Source organism: Podarcis vaucheri (genome assembly GCF_965113315.1).
Source record: "Podarcis vaucheri genome assembly, chromosome: 7".
Taxonomy (NCBI): Eukaryota; Metazoa; Chordata; class Lepidosauria; order Squamata; family Lacertidae; genus Podarcis; species Podarcis vaucheri.
In genome coordinates, this window is record NC_138765.1 from 84,554,503 (window position 1) to 84,577,167 (window position 22,665).

Here is a 22,665-nt window from a genome sequence, read left to right on the forward strand (position 1 = left end):
GGAACCAGCAGGGAATCTGATGCCAAAGCAAGTCCATTTCCACTGGAGCGGCTGCAGGAGAAAGGCAGGCAGGGAGGCTGCAACACGAGCCATGGAACAGGCTAGGTCCGAACTCCAGGTTTGCTTGCTTGCTAACTCCCTTGCACCTGCTGGAGCAGCAGGACTCCATGGACAAAGGCCTCTCCCATCACACACAAGGCTGGCAATGGGGGCCCTCCCTGTGGCATCTGCAAAATAAGCTGGTACTGCTTTAAGCCACTCTGCCCCCCCCCAGCTGACTGTTTTTGCTGTGATGGACCAGACACCCTGCCAGGCTGCTCCTCATAGCCAGGAACATCTCAACCACCCTGCTCCAAGGGACAGCATCCAGAGACTCACATCAATCAGACAGCAACTTACAGGGGGGCTACAGCAACAAGAACGGGGGGGGGGGGAGATTCCAAAAGGATAATGGTCAGGGGGAAAGGATCCAAGGTGGCTCCCAAGCATCACTGCAGCCCCACAGCAGGGAGAAGAATGGTGCCCACCCCAATCCCTTGGCAACCCTCCACAACTGCCACGGGGTTGGAAGTATGTTGAGAAAGCCACAATGCGCACTGAAGGGCCTGCTCACCACGCTCCAGTCTGGAACCACCACCCCCTCTGGAAAAAGGTGTGTGTTTTGGCACTTTGGGCTCATGCTGGGGACCTGGAGGGGTAAGAGCATTCGTTCCAGTTGCTTAGATCTTTTTTTTATTGGTGGGTGGATGCCCAGATTCACAGCCCGCCTGACAGAGCACGGAGGAGGAAGAGGACGACGACGATGAGGGGGTCTTGAGGGGAGGGGGGGAGCCACTTCCGCCGCTGCATTATCTCTTTGCTCGGACAAAGTACAAGGCATTGGTTTTGGGATAGTACTTGACGTTCTGCTTCTTGTCCATCAGGCCGCCAAAGATGATGACCTCCCCCCGGCCCTGCACCACGGTGTGCAGGCTGGTCTCGGGGGGCCCTACCACACAGCTGCTGTGGAAGACCTTCCAGGCCACCCGCCCGTGCTCCTGGGCCCCCCGGACGTCCAGCACGTACATCTGCATGGGCTTGCAGTTCACACTCTGGTACAGGGGCTTGCCCACGTTCAGTGACTGCGGCGGGTGGTGGCCGAGCCGGCGGGCGATGGGGGGCAAGGCGTGAGCGTCCACCTGGGCAGAGACGGGCCGGGGGATGCTGGGGGCAGCTGCCGCCGCCCCCTCCGTGCTGCTAGCGCTGCCGCTCTGGCTGCCAGGGGACGCTGGCGAGGAGACCAGAGGGGGACTGAGGACGGCCAGGGTAGGGGGTCCCTTGGCCGAGAGGGCTTTCACCGCCTCCAGGCTCCGCCGCAGGGCACTAGGGGAGACGGCGCCCACCAAGGAGCTGGCCGTGTGGGGCGGGGTATGGAGGCCGTTGGTCTGTTCCGGAGGGTTCCTGAAGGCCAGGCTGACCGTCCTGTTCTCTGCAGCGTCCAGTTGGCAGGCCAGGGAAGTGGCCGGAGGCTTCGGCTCCCAGGTTAAGTCAGCCACCGCCAGCCGCAGGTCCTTCTGGTCAGGGAGGGAGCCTCGCCGGGGGCCCAGGGGCAGGCCAGCCTTGGGGTTGTGTTCTTTGATGGCGGAAGGCATGCCGGGAGAAGCGGCCTGCAGGGGACTGTCCAGAGAGGCCCCCCCTGTGGCCAGGGGGCCGGGCGACAAGCCCCCGCTGCCGTTCAAGATGGGCGAGCCGTCCTCCCTTGCCGGCGAGAGGCTCCCTTCCCGGGAGCCAGAGGGCGTCTGCCGCTGTGCCCGGGGCCTCAGGGTGCCCCACCGGCCGTTGACGCAGGGCGCCTCATCTGCCGTCCGCACCGGGGACTGGGAGCGATATTCCCGCGCCTCGGGACCCAGGGCCGGCGGGGTGGCGCTGATGGGGGATGGGCGGGAGTTCAAGCTGGGGCTGAGAGGCGCCCGCCCGCTGGGGGCCTGACTGAAGACCACCACGCACTGCCCCACCTGCAAGAGAAGAAAGCAAGGGGGCACAGCGTCATCCTCTCTGCTGCCCAAAGCAAGGGGGCTGAGAAACGCAACAGGGGCTCCCAGGGGCTGGACGGTGCTGAGCTCCTCCTCTCTCTGAGTCCCGCTCAAGGGGTGTGTGTGTGCAAATATCCAGAGTGTGGGGGTCATGTGGGATAGCTATGAGGCATTATGAAAAATGAAGCAAGCCATTGTGTCCACGATGAAAGCATTGCGTGGACTGGGTTTGATTCCTTGACAATGGTTTCTGATCAAATCCCACAAGCCTCTGTCATTTGCTTCCTCTACACCTGACAAGCACGTATAAGCATTCTAGGACACAGACCAGCTGCTGGTTGCTGCACCAGGCATCCTAGGCCATAAAGTTGATAGGTAGCTTTGATGTACCCTTCCTTGGTTTTGTTAATCTTAGGGCCAGGAAATAAGTTTCACATGAAGGTGATAAAGATCTTCCTTTGCCATCCTTCCTCTCATGTTTTACTGCTTGTTTATGACCTCCAGGGTTTTGCTGAATGCATTCCTCTAGTCTTGTTTTATTTACTCTCAGATATGTATGCATGCTCAAAGTAGTCTTTGTAGTTAGCAGGATTTCTTCTGATCTGACTTTGTCCCACGTGGGGTTTTTGAAATGCTCAGAGGAAATCTGATTGGTTCTTACAAACACTGTGCAAAAAGTTCTTTTGTGAATAAAACGAACTGGGCCGGTGGGTGGAGAGGATTATTATACGCACCTCCTCCCAGAGTCTTGCTGGTCAAGCCTCGTGTGTATTTTATTAATCAGAGTCCAATCCTTCCTTGCTTTGGGAACGCTACAGGAGGGGAAGAGACTCAACCCTAACAGCACCTCCAGGCAGGGCTGGGAATTGCCCTTGCCTGAAAGCCCGAGACCCACTACTGTTGGTACATATGTTCCACAAATGCCTAAGGCACATTTGCCTCTGGCCTTGAGAGCTGCAAGTTCAAATCCCAGCTCAGCTAGCCGACCAACCCACTTGGGAGGTGGGGTCTCATTATTTCCCTCCCTCCCTCTTTTAAATTTTTTAATGGAAGCCCGCTGCACTGAAAGAGCTGTGGGTGAAGAGGCAGCCCTGGCAGCTGTTCCTCCCCCCCCGCAACCCCCCTCCTTGCTCACCCTGCAAGCCGGATGGCACCAGAGCTCGGGGGCGCCCTGCTCTTCATTCTCCACCTTCAGGGGCTGCCAGGTCCAAGGGTCGGAGCTCATGTGCAGCAACCAGGCGTCCTTGAACAACTGGGGGCAAGGAGGCAGGTCAGCATTGTTGGGCAGAAAAGGAAGGAGGGGTCAGCCGGGCACAGGAGGGGGTCCTCTTTCTGGGGTGCAAAGGGAGCCGGTTGGGGACACCCCCAAGATGAGGAGGGGCTGCCTTTGCTCTTCAAAAGGTAGCCAGTGGTGACCTCTTTCGGAATAGCGCTAGACAGGCCCAATATCCCGCCCCCTTTGATGCTGATTTTGCTCCTGCAGAACCGCCCCCACCAAAGACAGGCAGCAGGCAGAAAGGAGGGCAACTCACATGCTTTGCCTAAGTGGAGCAGAGAGCCAGAAAGCCAGTCTTGGGTGGCTTCTAGGAAAGCAGCACCCGCAGAATCTGGCTGGGTGCTTCTACAGGAGGGTCTCCACCCCCATCGTTCTGCCCGGACGCTGAGGTCCAACTCCAAGGGCCTTCTGGCGGTTCCCTTGCTGGGAGAAGCCAAGTGACAGGCAACCAGGCAGAGGGCCTTCTCGGTAGTGGCACCCGCCCTGTGGAACGCCCTCCCACCAGATGTCAAAGAGAAAAACAACTACCAGGCTTTTAGAAGACATTGAAGGCAGCCCTCTTTAGGGAAGCTTTTAATGTTTTATAGGTTATTGTATTTTAGTGTTCTGTTGGAAGCCGACCAGAGTGGCTGGGGAAACCCAGCCAGATGGGCGGGGTATAAATAATAAATTATCATCATCATCATCACAGTAGACTGGAGCCTTAAAAGTGAACAAATGGGGGAGTGAAGAGCCCCTGCAACACGGCCTACTCACCGCATTTGGCCCCCCACAGCCTCCGAGGACCAGGATGGTTTTGTCGTCTATGACGATCTGGCAGAGAGGGAGAGAGAAAAGTGGGTATGTAGTCTTGGGGAGCCCAGAGAGGCCAGGAGCCTGCAAACCACCTGCTGCCCTCCACTGGGTCAGGCCCCTGCCTGGCCCACTGAAGCCAAGCTCTGCCTACCCAAGACCTTCCCAAGGTCAGGAGCAGCTGTATCCCGATGGCACAGGGCATTCCAGAAAGCCCCTAGTTCAATCCCCGCTGGCAGTATCTCCAGGCAGGAGTGGGAAAGACTTCCTGCAGAGCCATTGCTGCCAGTCAGTGGAGGCGGCACTGAGCTAGCCAGACCAGGGAGCTAACTTGGCACAAGGCCTTTTAGGAACCGGAGATGGGAGGTGGTGGGTTCTTGCAGGATGAGGCAGGGGATGCAGGAGAAAGGGAAGGGGTCCTGCCACCCTTGGCCCCCGGTGGGCCTGACTGCAAGCAGAGATGCTGGGGGGCGGGGCGGGTAAGGAGACCCTCACCTGTGATTGGCCTCCTCGCGGATGAGGGGTGGGCCCGGAGATGGTTGGCTTGGACCAGGCCCAGTGCTCCAGGTCCAGTATCCAGACTTCATTACTCCTGCCAGAAAGAGAGAACCTTAGATGGAAGCCGCCTTCTTTTTGGTGGTGGTCTTGCGGGACATTATCGTGTTTTTCATTTGAAGAGGAGAGGGGAGAAGAACGGACTTACATTTGCCGAGATCCGAGGGACCCCCCAAAGACAATCATTTTGTCCTGGATGACACAGGAGGAGTGGCCAGCCATGGGAGGGGGTCCATGGGTGGTAACCACGCAGTTCCACCTGAAGGGGGGGAGGCAGGAGGAGAAGAAAGAGGGGCAAGATGAAGCTACAAAACAGTGTGAGCGCGCACGCGTGCACACACTACCTCCCTTGATCTTTAAATTTCTATACTGCTTAAAATCTCCAAGTGGTGTGCAAAAATCAACGACGGGCAACTTGAACAAAACATTACAAAAATATATATGAAAATGTTGCATCAATACAGAGTTGCTGATAAATATACATCAATATCTATTCATTTCCCTTCTTCTCAGCCTCTGGGTTCTCACCCGGGGCTCCCACAAATGCTCAGCTCACCCACAACAGTCTCACCACGAGAAGAGTTCCTGGAAGCAGCAAGTGCTTTTTGTGGGCAAGCCCAAGGGAGTGGTACTTTCTCAGGCTGCCCACAGCTGGGCCCACCTGTCTGTATCTTATCGCAGATCTCTGGATAACCAGCTTTATCGCTTTCTCTTGCGCACGTAACATCCCATCCTAGCCTTGGTTTGGCTCGGTTTATCTTTCGTGCGCTCGCCCCACAAAATGTTATTTTGTTAACTGGGTTATATAGATAAAAGTTAATGAAAATTCTTAACGTGCTCACGCTCCAATTTCCACAGCGAAAAAATCAAATCTATGCAGGATGGCTATTATTGGGCAGTGTACAAATCACTGAATAAATAAAAAGGAGGGGCGGGAGAGAGGTGTGCTCTATTGTCCATGTGATGGCCCTTTAGACAGCCAAACATCTGAAGGCCTGCCCCATGGAAGATGGAGGCAGCTTGTTTTCTGCTGCTCCAGACCTGAACCAACAGATTCAAATTCCAAGAAAGGAGATTCTGACTAAACATCAGGAGGAGCTTTCTGAAGGTCTCCATGGGACACTCGCGGGCTCTCCTTCATTGCAGGTATTTAAGCAGGAGGTGGGTTGGGCGCTTGCTAGCAATTCTTTAGCTGTGATTCCAGCATTGCAGGACCAGGTGACCTGTGGGACCCCAAATCTACAGTTCTGCGATTCTATACACCTGAAATGAAGGTTTGAGAATGGCAGACCGTTGTTCCGAACAGTTCTTACCAATTCTTGGAGGGCGAATAGGTATGGATTTCGTCGAAGAACCTCTCTGGCTGGTGCAGGGGGTAAGGGCTGGGTCGCGTCCAGCCTCCAAACAGCACCAGCAGGTCTTTGTATACCACCAGGGTGGCCCCCGCCTTGGGTGAAGGGTAAGAGCCTGCAGGGAGGAGGGAGAGAAAAGCAGACCTAGCTTAGGAAAGGGCTTCCTGGATACAGACATAGATGAAAAAGCCACAGACAGCCGAGGACCTGACCCACCAGCAACTACCCGATTTGCAATGGCCAGAGTTTGCCGTTCTGCCTGAAGTTGGGCAAGAAATGCGGGACACAAGCCGCTGTCTGTCTCCAAAGTGGAATGGGAAGCCCTGGTCAGAAGGCAAGGAGATCCCATTTTGAAGAAGCCCCTGCATTCTGTCTGCAAATGAAGTTGAGCAAGAGCAGAGGAGTCTTGGGGCTGCCCCTTTCCTGTTGCCCGAGTGCCAATGTCAGCAAGGAAGCTGGGCTCCCTGCCCCCTGGAAACACCACCTGCCCCAACCTATCCTGCCAGTAACAGGTGATTTCTGTTGTTTTTTTTTTAAATGATATTTATTATTATTTCATAAACAAGACAATAGAAACCAATTCCAACAAATTCCAACATTCAAACTACAAAAAGCAAAACAAAACAAAGATACCCAATAGAGAAACAGTTGATAGAAAAGAAAAAAAAGAAAAGATAAGAAATGAGAAGAGAGAAAAAAGCCAAAAATCAAAACTGAAAAATAGATTAATATTTTCAAATCTTATATTTTCTTCACTAGTTTCTTGACCTCCTCACACCTCCCATTTTGTATTCCAGTTCAGATATTTAATTCAGCAAATCCTTACCCTCTAACTTTCATCCTTACTCCATATATTAACCTATTGTTATAAATATCCATTTTCAATTGTCAGTCTCTATTTACATTTTCTTAAACATCTCTTTACCAGCACCACTTATTTTCATTCAAACGTCAATTCAGTATTGGGTAATTTCTGTTATCAAATCTGATTTTTACTGTGAGAAGCTGCTGCTATGAAGTGGTACCTAATGATTCTAAGCAAGTTCATGGAATCCTAACCACTGGGCTCAGAGTGATTCCTACACTACAGAGGGTTGGGATAGATGGCTTTTGGGGTCCCTTCCACTTCTACAGCTTTATAATTCCTCCCTGTCCCCGAGACAGCCAACACGGAGACAGGAAAGCGCCTGCGGCTCCAGCCTCTGATTCTTCCCAAGCCAGGAGACGCTGTTTCTTCCTCCAGAGGATTCTCCTTTCATGGAGAGAGCAGACAGGGCTGGTGGGTGGGATACTTCAGTCCTACCCAACGGGGTGGGGATACATGCAGGAAAGGTAACTGGGCACCCAGAAGCGTCCTTGGGAACTTGGCGCCACCAACACTTCCAAGGCGACCTCGAGAGTCAGAGGCCAGAGTTGCCAGCAGGATCCAAGACCAAAATTGGGGATGGGGCTATTTGCAGCTCACGCCTGCAAGACTGCAAAAATAGGCCCCTAAAGCTAGACCATCCAAAGCCTGGCACATGGCAACCCCTCCCCCCAAGGCTCAACGGATCCCACAGTTCCCTGGAGAGCCTCCCTGAATTCCAGAGGAAGTGGACAGGGCAGTGCAGCGCTGGGACAAAAATAGCCCTCCCTGGCGGAAACTTCATTGTCAAGTGCCGGGGAGGGGGGAAGAGAATCAGGAATGCAGCGAGCTTCTGTGTGTGTGAAAGGGCTACGCTTTTACTTCAGAGAAAGCAGCATTTCTGCTCCTCTGCCTGCACCCAAAGAAAGACAAAGAGGAACACAGAGCATGCAGGACAGGGCCACCTCCGCCCACAGACCCTCCCTTTTTGCCAGTTCCACGTCTGCCCCCTTGAGGACTAGGAACCCGTTTCTTGGTTTGTTTTTAGAAATGAAAAGGAGAAACACCGGGTGCACAGCCCTTTTGCAGTGCTGCTCTAAGGGGTGGGGTGTTGGGGATGCAAGGGGGCCCTGCAGTCATGACAGACCCCCCCAAAAGAGAATAGCCTGCATATCTTGCTCCCATTTGCCGGAAGCAGAGGGACCTGCCGCCTGCCTGCAAACTGAACTCCCTCCTTCCTTTCCGTGGAGGGGGGAGCAGTCGAGGGAAGAGCTGGCAGCTCCTTGTACAAGTTAATTAATGCTTTCGTCAGGCAGCTCTTGAAAGGCGAAGCACAAAACCCCTAATTTCCTGCCAGGCTGACAGGCAGGTGTTGGGGGGTTGAGGACGCCCCGCCTGCAACTCCCTGGCAATTTACTGGGGGGGGGGGAGCTTTCCTTCCCCAACTCAAGCTTTGTCTCTCCTGCCATTGCAAGGGAGGAGACTCACAGCTGGGCTGCATTTCAGCATCCAGACCAGAGTGTGTGTGTGTGGGGGGGGTGTCGCCTAGATGTCCCCGCCACCTGCTGGAACATCTACACCCCACTAGCACCCATCAGCTCTCCCCCTTTTTTTTTGCTTTGGGTAGATGGCATATTGCAACACCACTCAAAGCGGTTTACAAAGAGATAAAACAATAAAATCAACAAAAACTTACCAGTGGTACTTTAGAACATATATAAAGTCAAAATTCAACTTTCTAAGCGTCTGGACAGGCTTGTCAAATAGTAATGCTTTTAGCAGGCATTGAAAAGACAGTGAAGGCACCTGCTTTGGAACAGGGAGTTCCCAAGTGCAGATCCTGACACACTAAACAACTGAATTCTTATGGTTGTGCCTCAGCTCCCGAACGCCTTGGGAGTCAAATGTTCTGCTCCCGAACAATTGAAAACCGGAAGTTTTCAAACTTTTGGAAGGCGAACGTCTGGAATGGCTTCCACTATTGTTTCCGGCGCGCCTGCGCAATTGGGAACCAATCGGAAGCCGCACCTTGGTTTCCAAATATTTCAGAAGTCGAACGGACTTCTGGAACGGATTCCGTTCAACTTCCGAGGTACGTCTGTAATTGTGGAACTGGTGTTATGTGTTTCACCAATCGAAGAGGCTGAGGGGTTGCATGTGGGGCATTTAGAGTTCTGTCTAACCCTGCCCCACAGTCCTGCCTCCCCACCCACCTACGTCCACACCCTGCAGGCTCCCATCACTCTTCCCAGCCCCAGCTGCAAGGGGACTCCGTGGCAGGAAGGGGGGTGGGGGTGGCGATGCTTGCCACCTCCCCACCTCCTTGCCCCAAAGGCCCCAGCTGCTGCAGCCAGACCTTGCCATAGGGCAGGTGCTTCTAAGGGTCAGCAGGACAGCTGGGGGTGCCCCAGAAGCCATCAGATTTGGTTCTTTACAAAACACGCTCCCTGGCAGGTGAAGAAAGCAGCTGCCGTGTGAAGCAGGAATTTCTAATAGCAAAGGAAAAGAATTAAGAAATGACTGTATGCAACATTAGCGACAGAAGATCCATGGAGAAGCCAGCGGGAGGGACGGTGGCAAGAAAACCCTGTCCTGAGGTGTGTTTTTTTTTTGGGGGGGAGCTTTCGGTCCTTGACCCCCTGCATAGCGGAACCCACGAAATGCCTCCCCCAATTTCCTGCAGCAATTTCTTTTTTAAGGTGTTAAAGCCATCCCCATTGTTGTTATTAAAAAACGGGTGGTTGTGGGAACTTCTTGGTACCATCAGTGAAGCTGAGGGTTGTGGGAAGGATCGCCCATTTCCCACACTCCCTCTGGCTGCCGTGGGGGCCACCGGCAGAAGCACACCTCATCTGGCTCTCCCAAGCCCCAGAAGGGGGAGCTCCCAGAGTGATGGGGAACGCTTGGCCCTGCGTTAGTAGCAGGCAGGCACTCCAGACATCAGCGAGGCAACCCAAGAGCACCCTTGCCCCCATCTTGCTCTGTGTGGAAGGCAGAAGCCATGAAGCCTGTGGCTCTTTCTGGCTCTGTACCTGAGCTGTAGACAGCAACTGCCACCCCAGGCGAATGAGGGTGGAAACTTCCTCTCCTGCCTCCCTGCTCCTCAGGAGGAGAGGTCTACAGGGCCTTGGATGTCATCCTCCCCTCCTCCTTAGCGTTCAAGGAGCTGCATCCCATGACCAAGAGGCATGGATGAAAAGGGGCCCCCTCTGACTCCGCTTCAGCCCAGGTTTCTGGCCAAGAACTCCTCTGGGTGGATCACTTCCGGGGTGGCGCCATCGGTAATGGCGGATTCCCTCTGATCCGGAGGGACTGGCTCCACGGAAAACGGGTCTGTTCCACTACGGCGAAGCGGGGACCCTTTAAAAAATCACAGGCGGATGAAGCCTGTGACCATGGGACTTGGCGGGCACCTTTCGCGCCCCCCCAATTCGTAAAGGAACCCAATTACGGGCTCCGGAGCGAAGAGGGGCTAGTGGCACGGTGCTGAGAGTCAACTGCTTCTTCTGTGGAGCGAAGCCGCACAGCCGTTGCCGGAGAGCGCTACCTTTTTCCTGGGACAATTTGGCTACAAAAACAACTACCCGTGAGCAGATCAAATTTGGACAATTGGACTTTAAACAACGATCTGTGAGTAGAACGGAAAACTGGATTAAGAAATTCCTCTGAATTTGGCACTGAAGCGGGAAGGTCTAAACAGGAAGTCAGCCTTCCGTTTCTTGTAGATAGATTAAAGCAAAGACATGGCAAACTAGAGTCTAGAAAATTGTTTGTAAAGGATCAACTTTCATCATCTAAAACTACTGAACCCCCATCGGAAGCAGAAGAGGGGGGGTTTCCAGATTGTTTAAACCTGCAGAGGAGAGTGTAAAGAAAAGTGATTTTCCACCGTCTTGAACCTGGGAGCGGGGTGTCAGGACAGACTTTTTTTTGGGAAGTTCATTGACTATAGACAAATGTTTTTGACAGACAGTTAAAAGAACAGAAACATAGTGATTCCATTGTTCTCTTTCGCATTCTAAAGGAACAAATATTGACAAAATATCTGAAAAAGGAAACTTTGTTTTTAGATCTGCTGCTAAAAAAAAGAAGAAGAAGAAAAGAGATTGATACAAATAGAAGTTCTTCCCCTAGAGGGAGCTTGTGAAACTGTTATTAAATTTAAACTGGGGAGCTTCGCAGCTGCAAACAGATTAAGATCGTGGGAACAGACTTCTGACCTTGCATAACAATGTATTCAGAGGCTCTGGTGCGTGCTTTCTGCAAGACAAGTGCTTTATTGGAACAGTTACATGAGAAGACGGATTTGATGACTGTTGCGATTAGAAATTTTGGACAGGTAGTGGGTATCTATATAGAGCCCACCCAGGAATCAACTCAGGAGTGTGCTCTGACAGATCAGATGAGGGAGGAGGTTGTTGCTGGACCTCGGGTGGCAGAGATGGAGGGAGCTGTGGCCCAGCAGGAACATAAGTTGTTGGATCTGACAAATGAACTTGGAAAAAGCCAGATTTGGAGAGATAGAGTTTTGTTTGGCTTGGAGATGGGGGGCTGGATAGACCCCCCTATGCAGGGATGTCTTGACTTTTCAAGTCTGGCAATGGGCCGTGAGGAGTTTGGGGTTGTGGGGGTCCTCAACTCTGGAGGGACCTTGAAACATGCTTTTAAATACCACATGGAGTTCAGTGTGGACTATGGAAAAGGGGCTGATCTGTCGAGAAGGGACAAAAATACTGTCAAGTTGGAGTTTCCATGAGTGAAAGGACCAGGAGACAAAGTAAAGTAAAGGTATAAATATGAAGAAGATCTGCGGAAGGGACATGGAAGAGACTTAAGGACCTCGGACATAAGATTACCAGGTTAATGAACTAGATGGATGGGATAGAAAGGACTGACAAAACCCGGGACCAGGAGGAAGAGACGTTGGATGAAGATTGGAAGAAAGTTTTAAAAATTTTTTATTTAGGATTGTTTTGTAAAATTAATGAGTATTAGAAAAATGTTGGAACGAAATTATTTGGCTTTAGCAAAAAGGTTAAAAAGAACTATGCAAGAATATGTTATGGTTATGAGAAATTGGTATAAATAAGATTTAAGTTTTAAGTTTTAGGGTTTTTTATAGTAAGGTAAGGTTAAAATAGATTAAGGTAATTTAATGACAGAATATTATGAAAAATGGGAAGGATTTGCTGTGATAATTAATAACTAGAATATAAAAAAGGGAGGTGTGAGGAGGTCGATGAAATTAGGTAATGACAGTTAAGGATTTGAGAATATTGGATTTGTTTTTAAATTTTTGTGGTTCATTTTTGTTTTTTGACTTTGATGTGCTATGTGTTTTGGTTTTGGTTTTGGTTTTTATTGATTTGTATTGTTTGATTGCTGTTTGTTTTTCCTTTGTTTTTTTTCTTCTTTGTCTTTTTGTTTTTTCTGTAATTTTAAAATGATATATATATATATATATATATATATATATATATATATATATAAAAGAACTCCTCTGGGTGGCCCCAGGATGGCAGCCTCCTCCCAACCAACCCCAAGCTTGCACCTGCTCTCACCTGAGGCCAGTGGCCGGATCCACTCTTTGCTGTTCAGGTCGAGCCTCCAGAGGTCGTTGAAAGCAGTGTTGCAGCTGCTCTGGGTGCAGCCGCCAAAGACATACATGGACTGGTTGGCATCGTAGTAACAGGCGCCTGGAGGGACCAGGAAAGAAGGAAGGAACACCAGCCCTGAGTGTCTGGCAAGCTCAAGCCCCACCCTGAGAGAGAGGGGGAGAGACACGGGAGCCAGGCCCAAGCCCACCCCTGGCCCCCAGAGGACTCCATCTGGCCCAGCAGCCTCTTGCCTTACTGTGGCCTGGAGGAAACCCACAAGCAGCACTCGGCCCCCATAAGCTGACTGTCCTTGAGTGGTTGACTGCCTCTGAACATGCAGGCTCCACAGAGGCATCTCTCCTCTGCCCATTTACTGACATGGCTGGCGACACCCCTCCCCGTGTTGTACGCCTCCTCCCAGCTGATTGCCAAAGGTATTGCTCTGTTTCCCTTTGGACCACTTCAGTGAGACTGAGAGTAGGGTCTTGTCTTCTGGGCAGCCCAGGACCTCCATGCCCACTGCCCAGGCTTGTGTCCCAGGGAGGTCACTTCAGTGCTAACGCAGCAGTTCAGTGTCACCCCTGGAGGTGACTCCATTGTCTTGTGAGAAAGATGGTTGTCAAAAAGAAAGCAGGGCTTGCCCACAAATGACTACGAGGAGGAGGAAGGTTTGGAGGCCAAGGCGGGTCCCTCCGGCCTGATCCTGCTGCTGCAGGGCTCTCTGGATGTTTTTATGGGCCACCCAGAGGTCAGGTGAAGCGTTTTCCTCTATCCACTGTGGGCCCTGGCGATCAGCTGGCTGGCAGCACACTTTCCAGGGAGCAGCGACAACTTTAGCTGCCCCACACCAGAAGCCTTGGGGAGAATGGGCCTGTGGGTCAACTGGGGCTCCTGCAAGAATCATGAGGCAAAGGAGCCAGAAGTTGCCCCTTCCCCACGGCTGCTCTGCAAAGGGCTGAATCCCCCCCGGCCCATTTCCCAATCCCCACCTTCCACCTCCCCTGCTCTCTGTTGAAAACAAGGCCACCTCCAGACTTGAAATCTTCCATGCAAGGAAGCTGAGAAAGGAGTCCCAGGGCTGCAGACCTCTGCCACACACCCCTACGCCCTGTAGTCAGCTCCCCAGCCAGGGACTCACTGTGTGAGAAGCGCTGGGTTATGGGGGTCCCAGGGTAGGGATAGGTGCGGCTCTCCCACTGGATGTTGCCTTCTTGAACTGCCTTGATGAAGCCGTGGTAGCACTGGTGGGCCACACCTGGAGGAGGAAGAGAGAGAGAGAGGCAGGCATCACCGCCAGGAATTTCCCGCCCAAGACCCGTAACTGCCCCAAGGCCAAGCTGGCTCCAGCCCTCTGGGGCTCCACATTGGGGCAGCCCTGACCACAGAGGTCAGGCACCTCTTGCAGCTCCCTCGAGATTTCAAGCAGTGCGAGGTGGCTCTGATTCTGCCAACCAAGGGCTGAGCAGGATACTGAGAATCCTGGCCAAACACCTTCTGCGCAGCCTGCTTCTGCTGCTTCTCCGGGCGAGTCTCTTTGGGAGCAGAAACTCGGGAGAGGCCTGTGAACTACGGGGAAGCTTGGCTTGCCATCAGGGGAGACTCCAGCTGTCCTCCCCCGCCAAACGCAAGTACCTTTGATAAGGCGGTACCACTGTTTGCAAACCAGGGCTGCCATCTTGTGCTCCTGGTAGGGCGAGAGGAAGGACAATATGTACTCCAGCACTTCTTCCGGCAGCTCCTGCATGGACCGGCGGAGCCTGGTGCCCCCTCCCTCGCCCTCTTCCTCCGGCCTGGCGCTGGGCTCCCCCTCATCCTGCTCCATGGTAGCCCCGTCGGCCGCAGCTTCCTCGGGGTCCACGGCCATGAAGCTGTCTTCGTCGCTGTCTGAGGAGTTGGCCATGGCACCATTCCACGTGGCAGCTTCAAAACAAGAGAGGGGGCGGAGAGAGAAAAGCCACACACGTTATTCAGGCCCCATGGCTGTCAGTCCGGCCCAGCCAGAGGTCCCCAGTTCTCTGGCACGCCCTCAAGCGGACAGTGGAGGCGGCCGCCGTCTCCCTCGCTCGCTTCCCGACCTGCCTGCTGCTCTTACGATTTGGCTTCCCTGAGAGAGATGTGTGAGAGGGGAAGAGGGGAAGGCCCTGCCCCACCTCAGACGACAGGCAGTTCTGCCCTTTCCTCGGCACAGCAGAGAGGTCTGGAGAGGGTGCCTGGCTGACACACCCACCACAGGTCCCCTGTACCTGCTCAGGACCCTTGGGGGGCAGGAACAAGACCTGGAGCATCAAGAGACCTCCACCCAACACGGCTCAGGTACAGGTCTTGGCCAATGCACCCTATCTGCAGTCACAAAGGAGAGTCTCTCTGCATCTTCCCCAACACACACACATATATGCCAACCACACTGGTCCTTCCGGCCTACAATGGGCTCCCAAACCAGCCCACAAAGCTCACCCTTTCCACGCTTCCAAACATTCATATCAGTGCCTTGCATGCCTCAGGGAGTTTCCATCAGCCTCACGCTTGATAGCCTCCCCCCCGAAGCAGGACTCAAAGGAGGGTGCTATGCCTACACACACCCCAACTGAGAAAAGGGGAGACTGTTGAGAGGAGAGAGCCTGCCCATGACTGCGACTTAGTGGATAAAAGAAAGACATTGCCTTTCTCAAGGGCCAGAGAGAGGAGGAGGAGAAGAAGAAGAGGAAAAAGAAGAAGAAGAAGAAGAAGAAGAAGAAGAAGAAGGCCTCCTTCAGCTGTAACTTTAAAAGATGGTGCCTAAGTTTGTTTTTCTTCCTCCTTCTTCCCCACCCAATTTTCCTTCTGTGTCATGTCTTTCAGACTGTCAGCCTGAGGGCAGGAACTGCCTTGTTTTACTTCTTGTTCTATAAACCACTCTGGGAGCCTTTCTGGCTAAACTGTGCGGTAAAGGTAAAGGTAAGGGCCAGTCTTGTCAGACTCTAGGGTTGTGCGCTCATCTCACTCTAGAGGCCGGGAGCTGGTGCCGTCCGCAGACACTTCCGGGTCATGTGGCCAGTGTGACATCGCTGCTCTGGCAAGCCTGCACCAGAGCAGCACACGGAACGCCGTTTACCTCCCCGCTATAAAGCAGTACCTATTTATCTACTTGCACTTTTAAGGGTGCTTTCAAACTGCTAGGTGGGCAGGAGCTGGGACCGAAAGACGGGAGCTCACCCCGCCGCGGGGATTCGAACAAGTCATAGGCACTATGGTTTTACCCACAGTGCCACCCGCGTCCCTTCTATGCAGTAGAAATGCTTTAATAGTGATATTAATCCATAAAAACAGGAAATAGTTTGTGCTCCAGCTACCAACCCTGTGGGTTCACAGGCTAAGACCTCTCCTGAGGATTTGCTAGAGAGTTCAACATCTTTGCATTCCTCCCTGCTTAAATAAAACGTATGTCTCTTCTGAATGCTCCTTGCTAAGAAGGATGTCATGAAGCAAGACCCTCCCTGAGGGGTCCTGGCTATGTCCTTGGTCTCCATCCATACCCTTAAGCCCTTCCAGGCTTGAGCAAGACCCCTCCCTCGGAAAAGAATTGGGTTGGGTCTCTCCCCCCCCCATGCACACACCCATAGCTCTGAAGGAATGCATTAATGGAAGATGCACAGGTTTGAGATGAAAGGACAATGGGTTTGGCAGTTCCAAGGATTCACATTTGATGTTAAGACTTCTCTTTGGTATTTTTCAAAATAATTTGAAGCCAAGCCAAGCCTGGAGGCAACGATGGGTCAATGCTGGGAGCCTGTTGCCAAATGCCCCCCCCCCCCTGAACAGGAGGGGGCAGCCATGTTTGAACCAGCTGCTGGAGGGTGAACCTGCAGCCATAAGGACTAACAACTTGGGTTTTTTAAGCATAAATTCTTAGGCTTCTGAATTGCGAGCTTCATACCAGCTGCATGCACAGTCTATCGTGCAGCCTGTGTGTGAGAGAGTGAAAACCCTTCCTGCAAACTTTGTAAACTATTTTCCTGCAGAGCACTTTAAACCATCAGGTAAGAAATAGTTCCCTTCACAGCTGGCTGGTTATGCTTTCTGCCACAGCCTCAGGGAGGCGTCCTGAAGGTGGTGGACTCTCCTTCATTGGAGATTTTTAAGCAGAGATTGGATAGCCACCTTTCTGGGATGCTTTAGTTGCAATTTCTGCGTTGCAGAGGGCTGGACTATATGACCCTTGGGTTCATTTCCAACTCTGCAATTCTACGATTAACAGGTTTTTCTCTAGGCGGGCTGGCAGGCATTCAAAATGCAAACCTTCCCAGCCTCCAGCCATTCCCACCAGGAGCCTTTCCCTGCCTGGGGTGTGTTTGCGCATCTCTCCCAGGCGCCCCAGCCAATGCAGCAAAACAGGCTGCAGCCCAAGTTCCCTGAACTTCATGGGAGGAGAAAGAGGGGAAACCCAACCCTCTTAATTGCCGGTTGTTGCCTCGGAATCTGCCTGACGTTGTAATTGCCGGGGCAGGGACAGCTTGCAAAGGTTTCAGTCCACGCCCCCCCACCCACCCCCATTTTGCTCTAAGTCGGCCCAAACCAGGAATGGCTGGCAGAAAGGAAAGTCTAACGCTGGCTCTCGCAGAGACCTCTGCTCTGGCCCCCGGAAGGCAGAAGCCGGCCCTTGCGGAGGGAGAGATGAGCTACAACCTCAAGGGAGGGGGTTCTGTGTGCCCTCCTGCAGGGAAAAGTCACCAAGGTCTGAGGAGCCCCGCCAGGGGGGCTCTTCTCAGGTCTTAAAGCGGGGGGGGGGGACCCAATCCAGCCAGAGCTTCTGCCCCCTGCTGCTTTTAGGGCAAGTTCTCTGGCTCCCTGCAGGGTCTTCCCACATGCAAGTCAGGCTTTGCTTTCATCCTTTCCCTACCAGAGAAGATTCATTCCCAGGACTGGCTACAGGTTTCTCACTGCAAAACTAAAGGCTGTACACCTAGCCAGCAAGTCACCTGCTTTACCGTTGCACAAAACTGCTCCTCTGCTCAAATCCAGATGGATAATCGTAAAGCAGACATCAATATGGGGTTGGGGTGGTGGGGAGCAGGACCCTTCAAATCTCTGCTGAGCCATGAAAGTGGCCTCTTGGGCAGGCAAGTCAAATCCTCCCTAGAGGGTTGCTGCAATGGTGCAAGGTAGGTGAGAGCCCTATGGTCCATGGAGGGCAGGAGACCCAGGGGAGAGGGAACATATTATTATTATTAATGATAACAATAATAATATGCCACCCATCTTGCCCCAGGGACTCTGGGCAGCTCCCAACAAAAAATAGTAAAAACACAATACAACATCTGAAGAATGGGGGGCACAGATCTAGAGACCACCCCCACACTGCAAAAACGGGCTGTTCGCTCAGCTGGCAGCCCTGTTGCAGAGGTTTTTAGCAGTGCAACAGAGATGCTGAGAAGCCAACTGACCAAGTGGATCGCCAGAGGCCATCAGTGCCTCCCGCGGAAAGGAGACCCCCCCCCCAATAATGGCTTCTGCATCCTTCTCACATCTAAAGAGGCAGAAAATCCAAGCGGGAGACAAAGTTGCCTCTTCCCTTCCAGGAGTTTCAATTAACACACAAGCATAAGGGATCACAATTTTCTGCTGAATAGCCCAAGGGCTACATCCCTGTTCTGGGGACCACATGCTGGGGGGTGGGGTGGGCAAGGCCAGAGAAAGAATTGGGCAGAGCAACAAATGTGGGTTTTGCCTCTGTAGAGTAGGCTGCTTTCTACAAATGCCCCTGGGAAGTGAGGTGCCATTAGAGTTCAATACCATATCCCATCCAGGCAAAAGCACTCAAGGGGAAGGGGCAGAGTGAGGCCAGTGAGGAGTGGGACCTGGAAGAGTCCCAAGGGTCAGACAGAGAGGCCTGCAGGGCCACATCTCTCCCCTCTCCCGGCCCTCCTGTTCAGCTGTCATTGGCTGATCAATTCCCTCCTTCCTGCACCGACATCCTGGAAAAGAAATTGAGCGGGAGGCCTTCTGTTTCCATTCAGGGCCCAAATGTCAAGACAAGTTGGCCTTTCAGGATGGAACTATTATGGGCTGCCTCTTCACAGCGAGAGCCACAGGCAACTGAAACTGGCAAAAGCTTCCTATATATTTATATCTCTGCGTCTGCATTGTGCTTCATCATACTTGCTGTCTCAAATTTCACAACCGACAGAGGGGCAATAATTCTAAATAAAACACCCTATCAATCTCAAAATTCGATAAATGGGAACTGCAAAGAATGACCTGCTACCTGTCCTCACAAGACAAAGGGGAAAGTGTCTGTCCCCCCTCCCCTGTGGTAGGAACCCCTCCCCCAAACTGTCTTCAGGGCCCTTATGCCAAGCAGAACAGGGTCTCTTCCGGTGAACTCTGGGGTTCCTCAATGAGGACGCAGCATCCTGTTCAAACTTGGGAGCCTAGGAAGCTGCCTTCTGTGCAGTCACCTAGGTTCACCTAGTTGCGTACTGCACTGACTGGCAGTGATAACTCCCCAGAGTTTTGGGCAGGAGTCTCTCCCTGTCCTACCTAGAGATGCTGAACCTTCCGCATGCAAAACAAGTGTCCTTCCCCTCAAATTCTTTGGCATGTGCTTTCCTCTCCTCCCTGCTCACATGGGCATCAAGGTTTATTACAATCAAGCAGGATATAAATATTGCAACGTGAAAATAAAACGTGCTAGTTGTGGATTTGAATTTTAGCCACTTAGCACCAAAAATGAGGCTTATGCCCTTGGACCATGACTCTAGGGAAACGGAGCTGCCCTGAAGTTCCTTTAGTACAACTCTCATTGGCTACAAGGATTGGCTGCGGCTGAGAGGAGCTGAAACCCAAGACCAACCCCCAGAGAGCCATGGAAAGCCAGCAGAGGAACACCAGCCCTGTTTGCTCCAAAAGTGAGGCTGGGAGAGGGTGTGCTCCACCCCACAGAGATCAAAGTCCCACTGCAAAGTGCCACAGTTGACATTTGCACCCAGGATGCACGGAAAGAGCTTTACACCAGCTGGCAAAAAGTGGGATATACAGTTCTCTCACCCCTAGAAGCGGAGGTAGCCTGCCCATGGAGCGTCCCTGACCCCCGCAGCCTCTGGTTGAAGTAATTTCTGCCCAAGCAGAGCAACACTTCAGAGCCTCCTTTCAGAGTTTACACTCCAGTCCTGCCCATGTTGACTTGGGCATTAAATGCCATATAGGATGCCAGCCCCAGGAGTACCAGCCACCTTGGCCCTTTCCCCCAGGAGGCAGTTTGTGGGCCGGCAAACAGGAAGGGGCAACAGAGTAAGTGTGGCCTCATGACCTGCTTTTGTGACTTCTCTGGGCCAGCGTGAGAGACAGGATGCGGGACTGGTTAAAGAGGCTTCCAAGGGCTCAGCTGAAGTTAAGTTCAGGGAGTGGGGACACCTCCATTTGTTCACAGTGGGTGTGTTATGATTGGTGCTGAATTCAGACACTGCTCAAGAACTTTCCTCAGTATTTCCCACTTAGAACAAGCAACTTCCATTTCTTGGCTAAAGTGTTTTGCTTTTTTAAACCAACCCCTCCTTTGCCTAAGAATCTAGAATATTCTCTGATACCACTTAACACAAAATACCACTCAACACAAACGAACAACAGCCCACTGTGCCAAGCCCTGCTCTGGAGGTACCACTCTCAAAACCGCCACCACGCAGAAGGAGTTGGCAAGAGTGCCCATGGGTAACAGCGGTGAGAAACCTCAACAGTGGCGCAGCGTGGGTTGTCAGCACCCAGGGCAAGGCAAGTAATTTGCACCCCCTAACCTGTGGATTTTAGCACTGATTTTAGCACTGCGAGTGCGAGCGCCCCCCAGATGTTGCGCCCGGCCCCCCCTGCACCCCCACGCTACCGCACTGCACCTCAATATAGCTGCTGGGAAGGCATCCCCCTCCCCACAAAATAACAACCCACATGCCCCCCTCGCAGCAGGGCCATTTCTGCCACATCAGATCAGCACAAGCAAAGCCAAGAAAGTGAAAGCAGAATTTGTCTTCTTCACATGACAAATTCTGGCAGCAGGAGGAGCAGGCGCTGAGGTAGAGGAGCCAGTGCCTGTGTCATCCTGCTGGGCAAAGAGGCTCTGGGGGCCTCAGCGGAGCAGGAAAACACTGAGCCCACCTGGGCAAAAACAGGAGGGGTGGGCCCTCTGGGCTGGAGAGGCGCAGCTCAGCACAGCCGCCATTGCAGGCAGAGGAGGCACCCCCTGACTGGCTCTCCCCTGCTGGGCAGGCAGCTCAGCTTCCTTAAAGAGAGAGCCCCAGCCAAGGAGGCCCTTGCCTTGGCCTGGCCCCAGTCCCACGACGGGGTCCCTATCCCGATTGCCATTTCAGGCGGGGCCACTCTCCTTCCCATGACGGAGCAAAGGGGCCAGGCGGCTCCTGTCCTCAGCCCTGCCTGGGCCAGAAGGAACTTCCTCCAAGCCTCAGTCAGAGCCTCCGGCTTTTGGCATCGCCCTCCAGCCTTCGCTGCGTGGAAACCCCTCAACACCGCCCCTCGCTTGATAACGGCACCCCCTTTTCAGGTCCTCGCTTGATAACAAGGGGGTCCTTGTTTGATAACTGCACCCCCTTTTCAGGCATCGCTGGAAATTGAGCTAATGAGGCTCCCCCCTTTCCCAAAAGCCCCCTCCCCAGGTACGTCTGTCCAGGCATTCCTCTGACGCTGGGGGGGGGGGGGCGGCGGAGATATCCAGGGGAGCCATTCCCTTCAGGAACCCCTTCGGGCCAACCCCACCCTCCTCCCCATTTGCCCAGGCGAAGCCCCCTCCCTCTGGAGAAAACAGGCAACGTGCGTGGATGGTGGGGGGACTCCTTATCTCCCTCCGCAGGTGCCACGGGTGTCTACTGCGGGGAGGGGTCTGCCTACCTGTTCCCTCCACATATAAGAGGGCGGGGGGGTGTCACCCTAGAGGTGCTCCTTCAGCCCTTCTTCCCCCCCCCCACCCCGTCGCCTCCTGGTAGGTGGGGCGCCCCTCCCTCCCGGTGCTCAGGTGCGCGTGCGGGGGGAGGGTGTGGCAGGGGGAGTCGCGGGAGCCCCTTCCTCACCTGGCTGCCGCTTCCTCCTCCTCCTCCTCCTCCTCGCCGCCGCCGCCTCAGAGTCTTTCCTGCCGCCTGGGCGGGCGCCCAGAGGAGCCCAAGCCACCTTCGCGCGGAGTCTGAGCCCTCCCAGCCACCGTCGCTGCCGCCATCTTGCCGCCGCCGCCGCCGTCCCGGCCGGGGAAAGGAGGAAAGGGGGAGGGAAGGGATGGGGCCGAGGGAGAGGCGGCGAAGAGGGACGAGCGTTGCTAACGCGCAGGCGCGCGCGGGCAAGACCGCCGGACACGTGACCCGCGGCGGAACGGCAGGGAGAAGTCCTGTTGAAGAGCGAGTGTCACGTGCCCCCACCACGTAAAGGGCTCTACGCGGCCGCCATGTTGGGAAGGGCAAAGGCGGCGCCGGCGGGGGGATGGAATGGGGCGAAGGGGAGGGGCTAACGGGACCCTTGTCGGGAGGCGCGCGCCATCTTGGGAGGGATTGTGACGCCATGTGGGGCGACGGGGAGGGGTCTCAGTGGGGCGGAGTCAGCCGAGAAACCTGTAGCCAACCAGACGTCGCTAGCGGGATGCGGGAGCCTCCCTCAGACACCGGCGGGGTAGACTGCTCTTGCGCATGGAAGGTCCGCCGGAAGGAGGAGGAGGAGGGAGGAGGCTGCGCTTAGGCGCCGTCTTCGGTCTTCGCACTAGGAACACGCGAAGCTGCCTCGTTGCTGAGTCTGGCAACTGTCCCACCTAGCTCAGGGCTGCCTCCACTGAATGGCGGCGACTCTCCTCGGCTTCATGCAGGGATCTCTCCCAGGCAGTTGGGGACTGAACCAGGGATCTTCTGGCGCTTTGCTCTAGGACAGGCATAGGCAAACTCGGCCCTCCAGATGCTTTGGGACTACAGTTCCCACCATCCCTGACCACTGGTCCTGTTGGTTAGGGATCATGGGAGTTGGTTAGGGATCTCGGGTTAAGTACTTAATTCGTTTCGGAGGTCCGTTATTAACCTGAAACTGTTCTTAACCTGAGGTACCACTGTAGCTAATGGGGCCTCCTGCTGCCACCATGCTGCCGCTGCACGATTTCTGTTCTCATCCTGAAGCAAAGTTCTTAACCCGAGGTACTGTTTCTGGTTTAATGGAGTCTGTAACCTGAAGCATATGTAACCTGAGGTACCACTGTTGTTGTTTTTAACATAATTTTTATTTATTTTTT

The 22,665-nt window shown here is 53.6% G+C and overlaps 1 protein-coding gene across 1 annotated transcript; it reads right to left on the reverse strand.

Annotated features, from left to right (window-relative positions):
- Positions 1–709: 709 nt before the first annotated feature.
- FBXO42 (F-box protein 42) lies at positions 710–21,797 on the reverse strand. The gene is made up of 10 exons (XM_082233605.1): positions 21,476–21,797; positions 14,061–14,348; positions 13,567–13,683; positions 12,393–12,527; positions 5,949–6,102; positions 4,784–4,894; positions 4,576–4,672; positions 4,045–4,101; positions 3,148–3,264; positions 710–1,994 (listed from the first exon to the last, which is right to left on the reverse strand). The coding sequence occupies exons 2-10, from the start codon at positions 14,326–14,328 to the stop codon at positions 849–851; spliced, it is 2,202 nt and encodes a 733-aa protein (XP_082089731.1). The 5' UTR covers positions 14,329–14,348; positions 21,476–21,797; the 3' UTR covers positions 710–848.
- Positions 21,798–22,665: the final 868 nt, after the last annotated feature.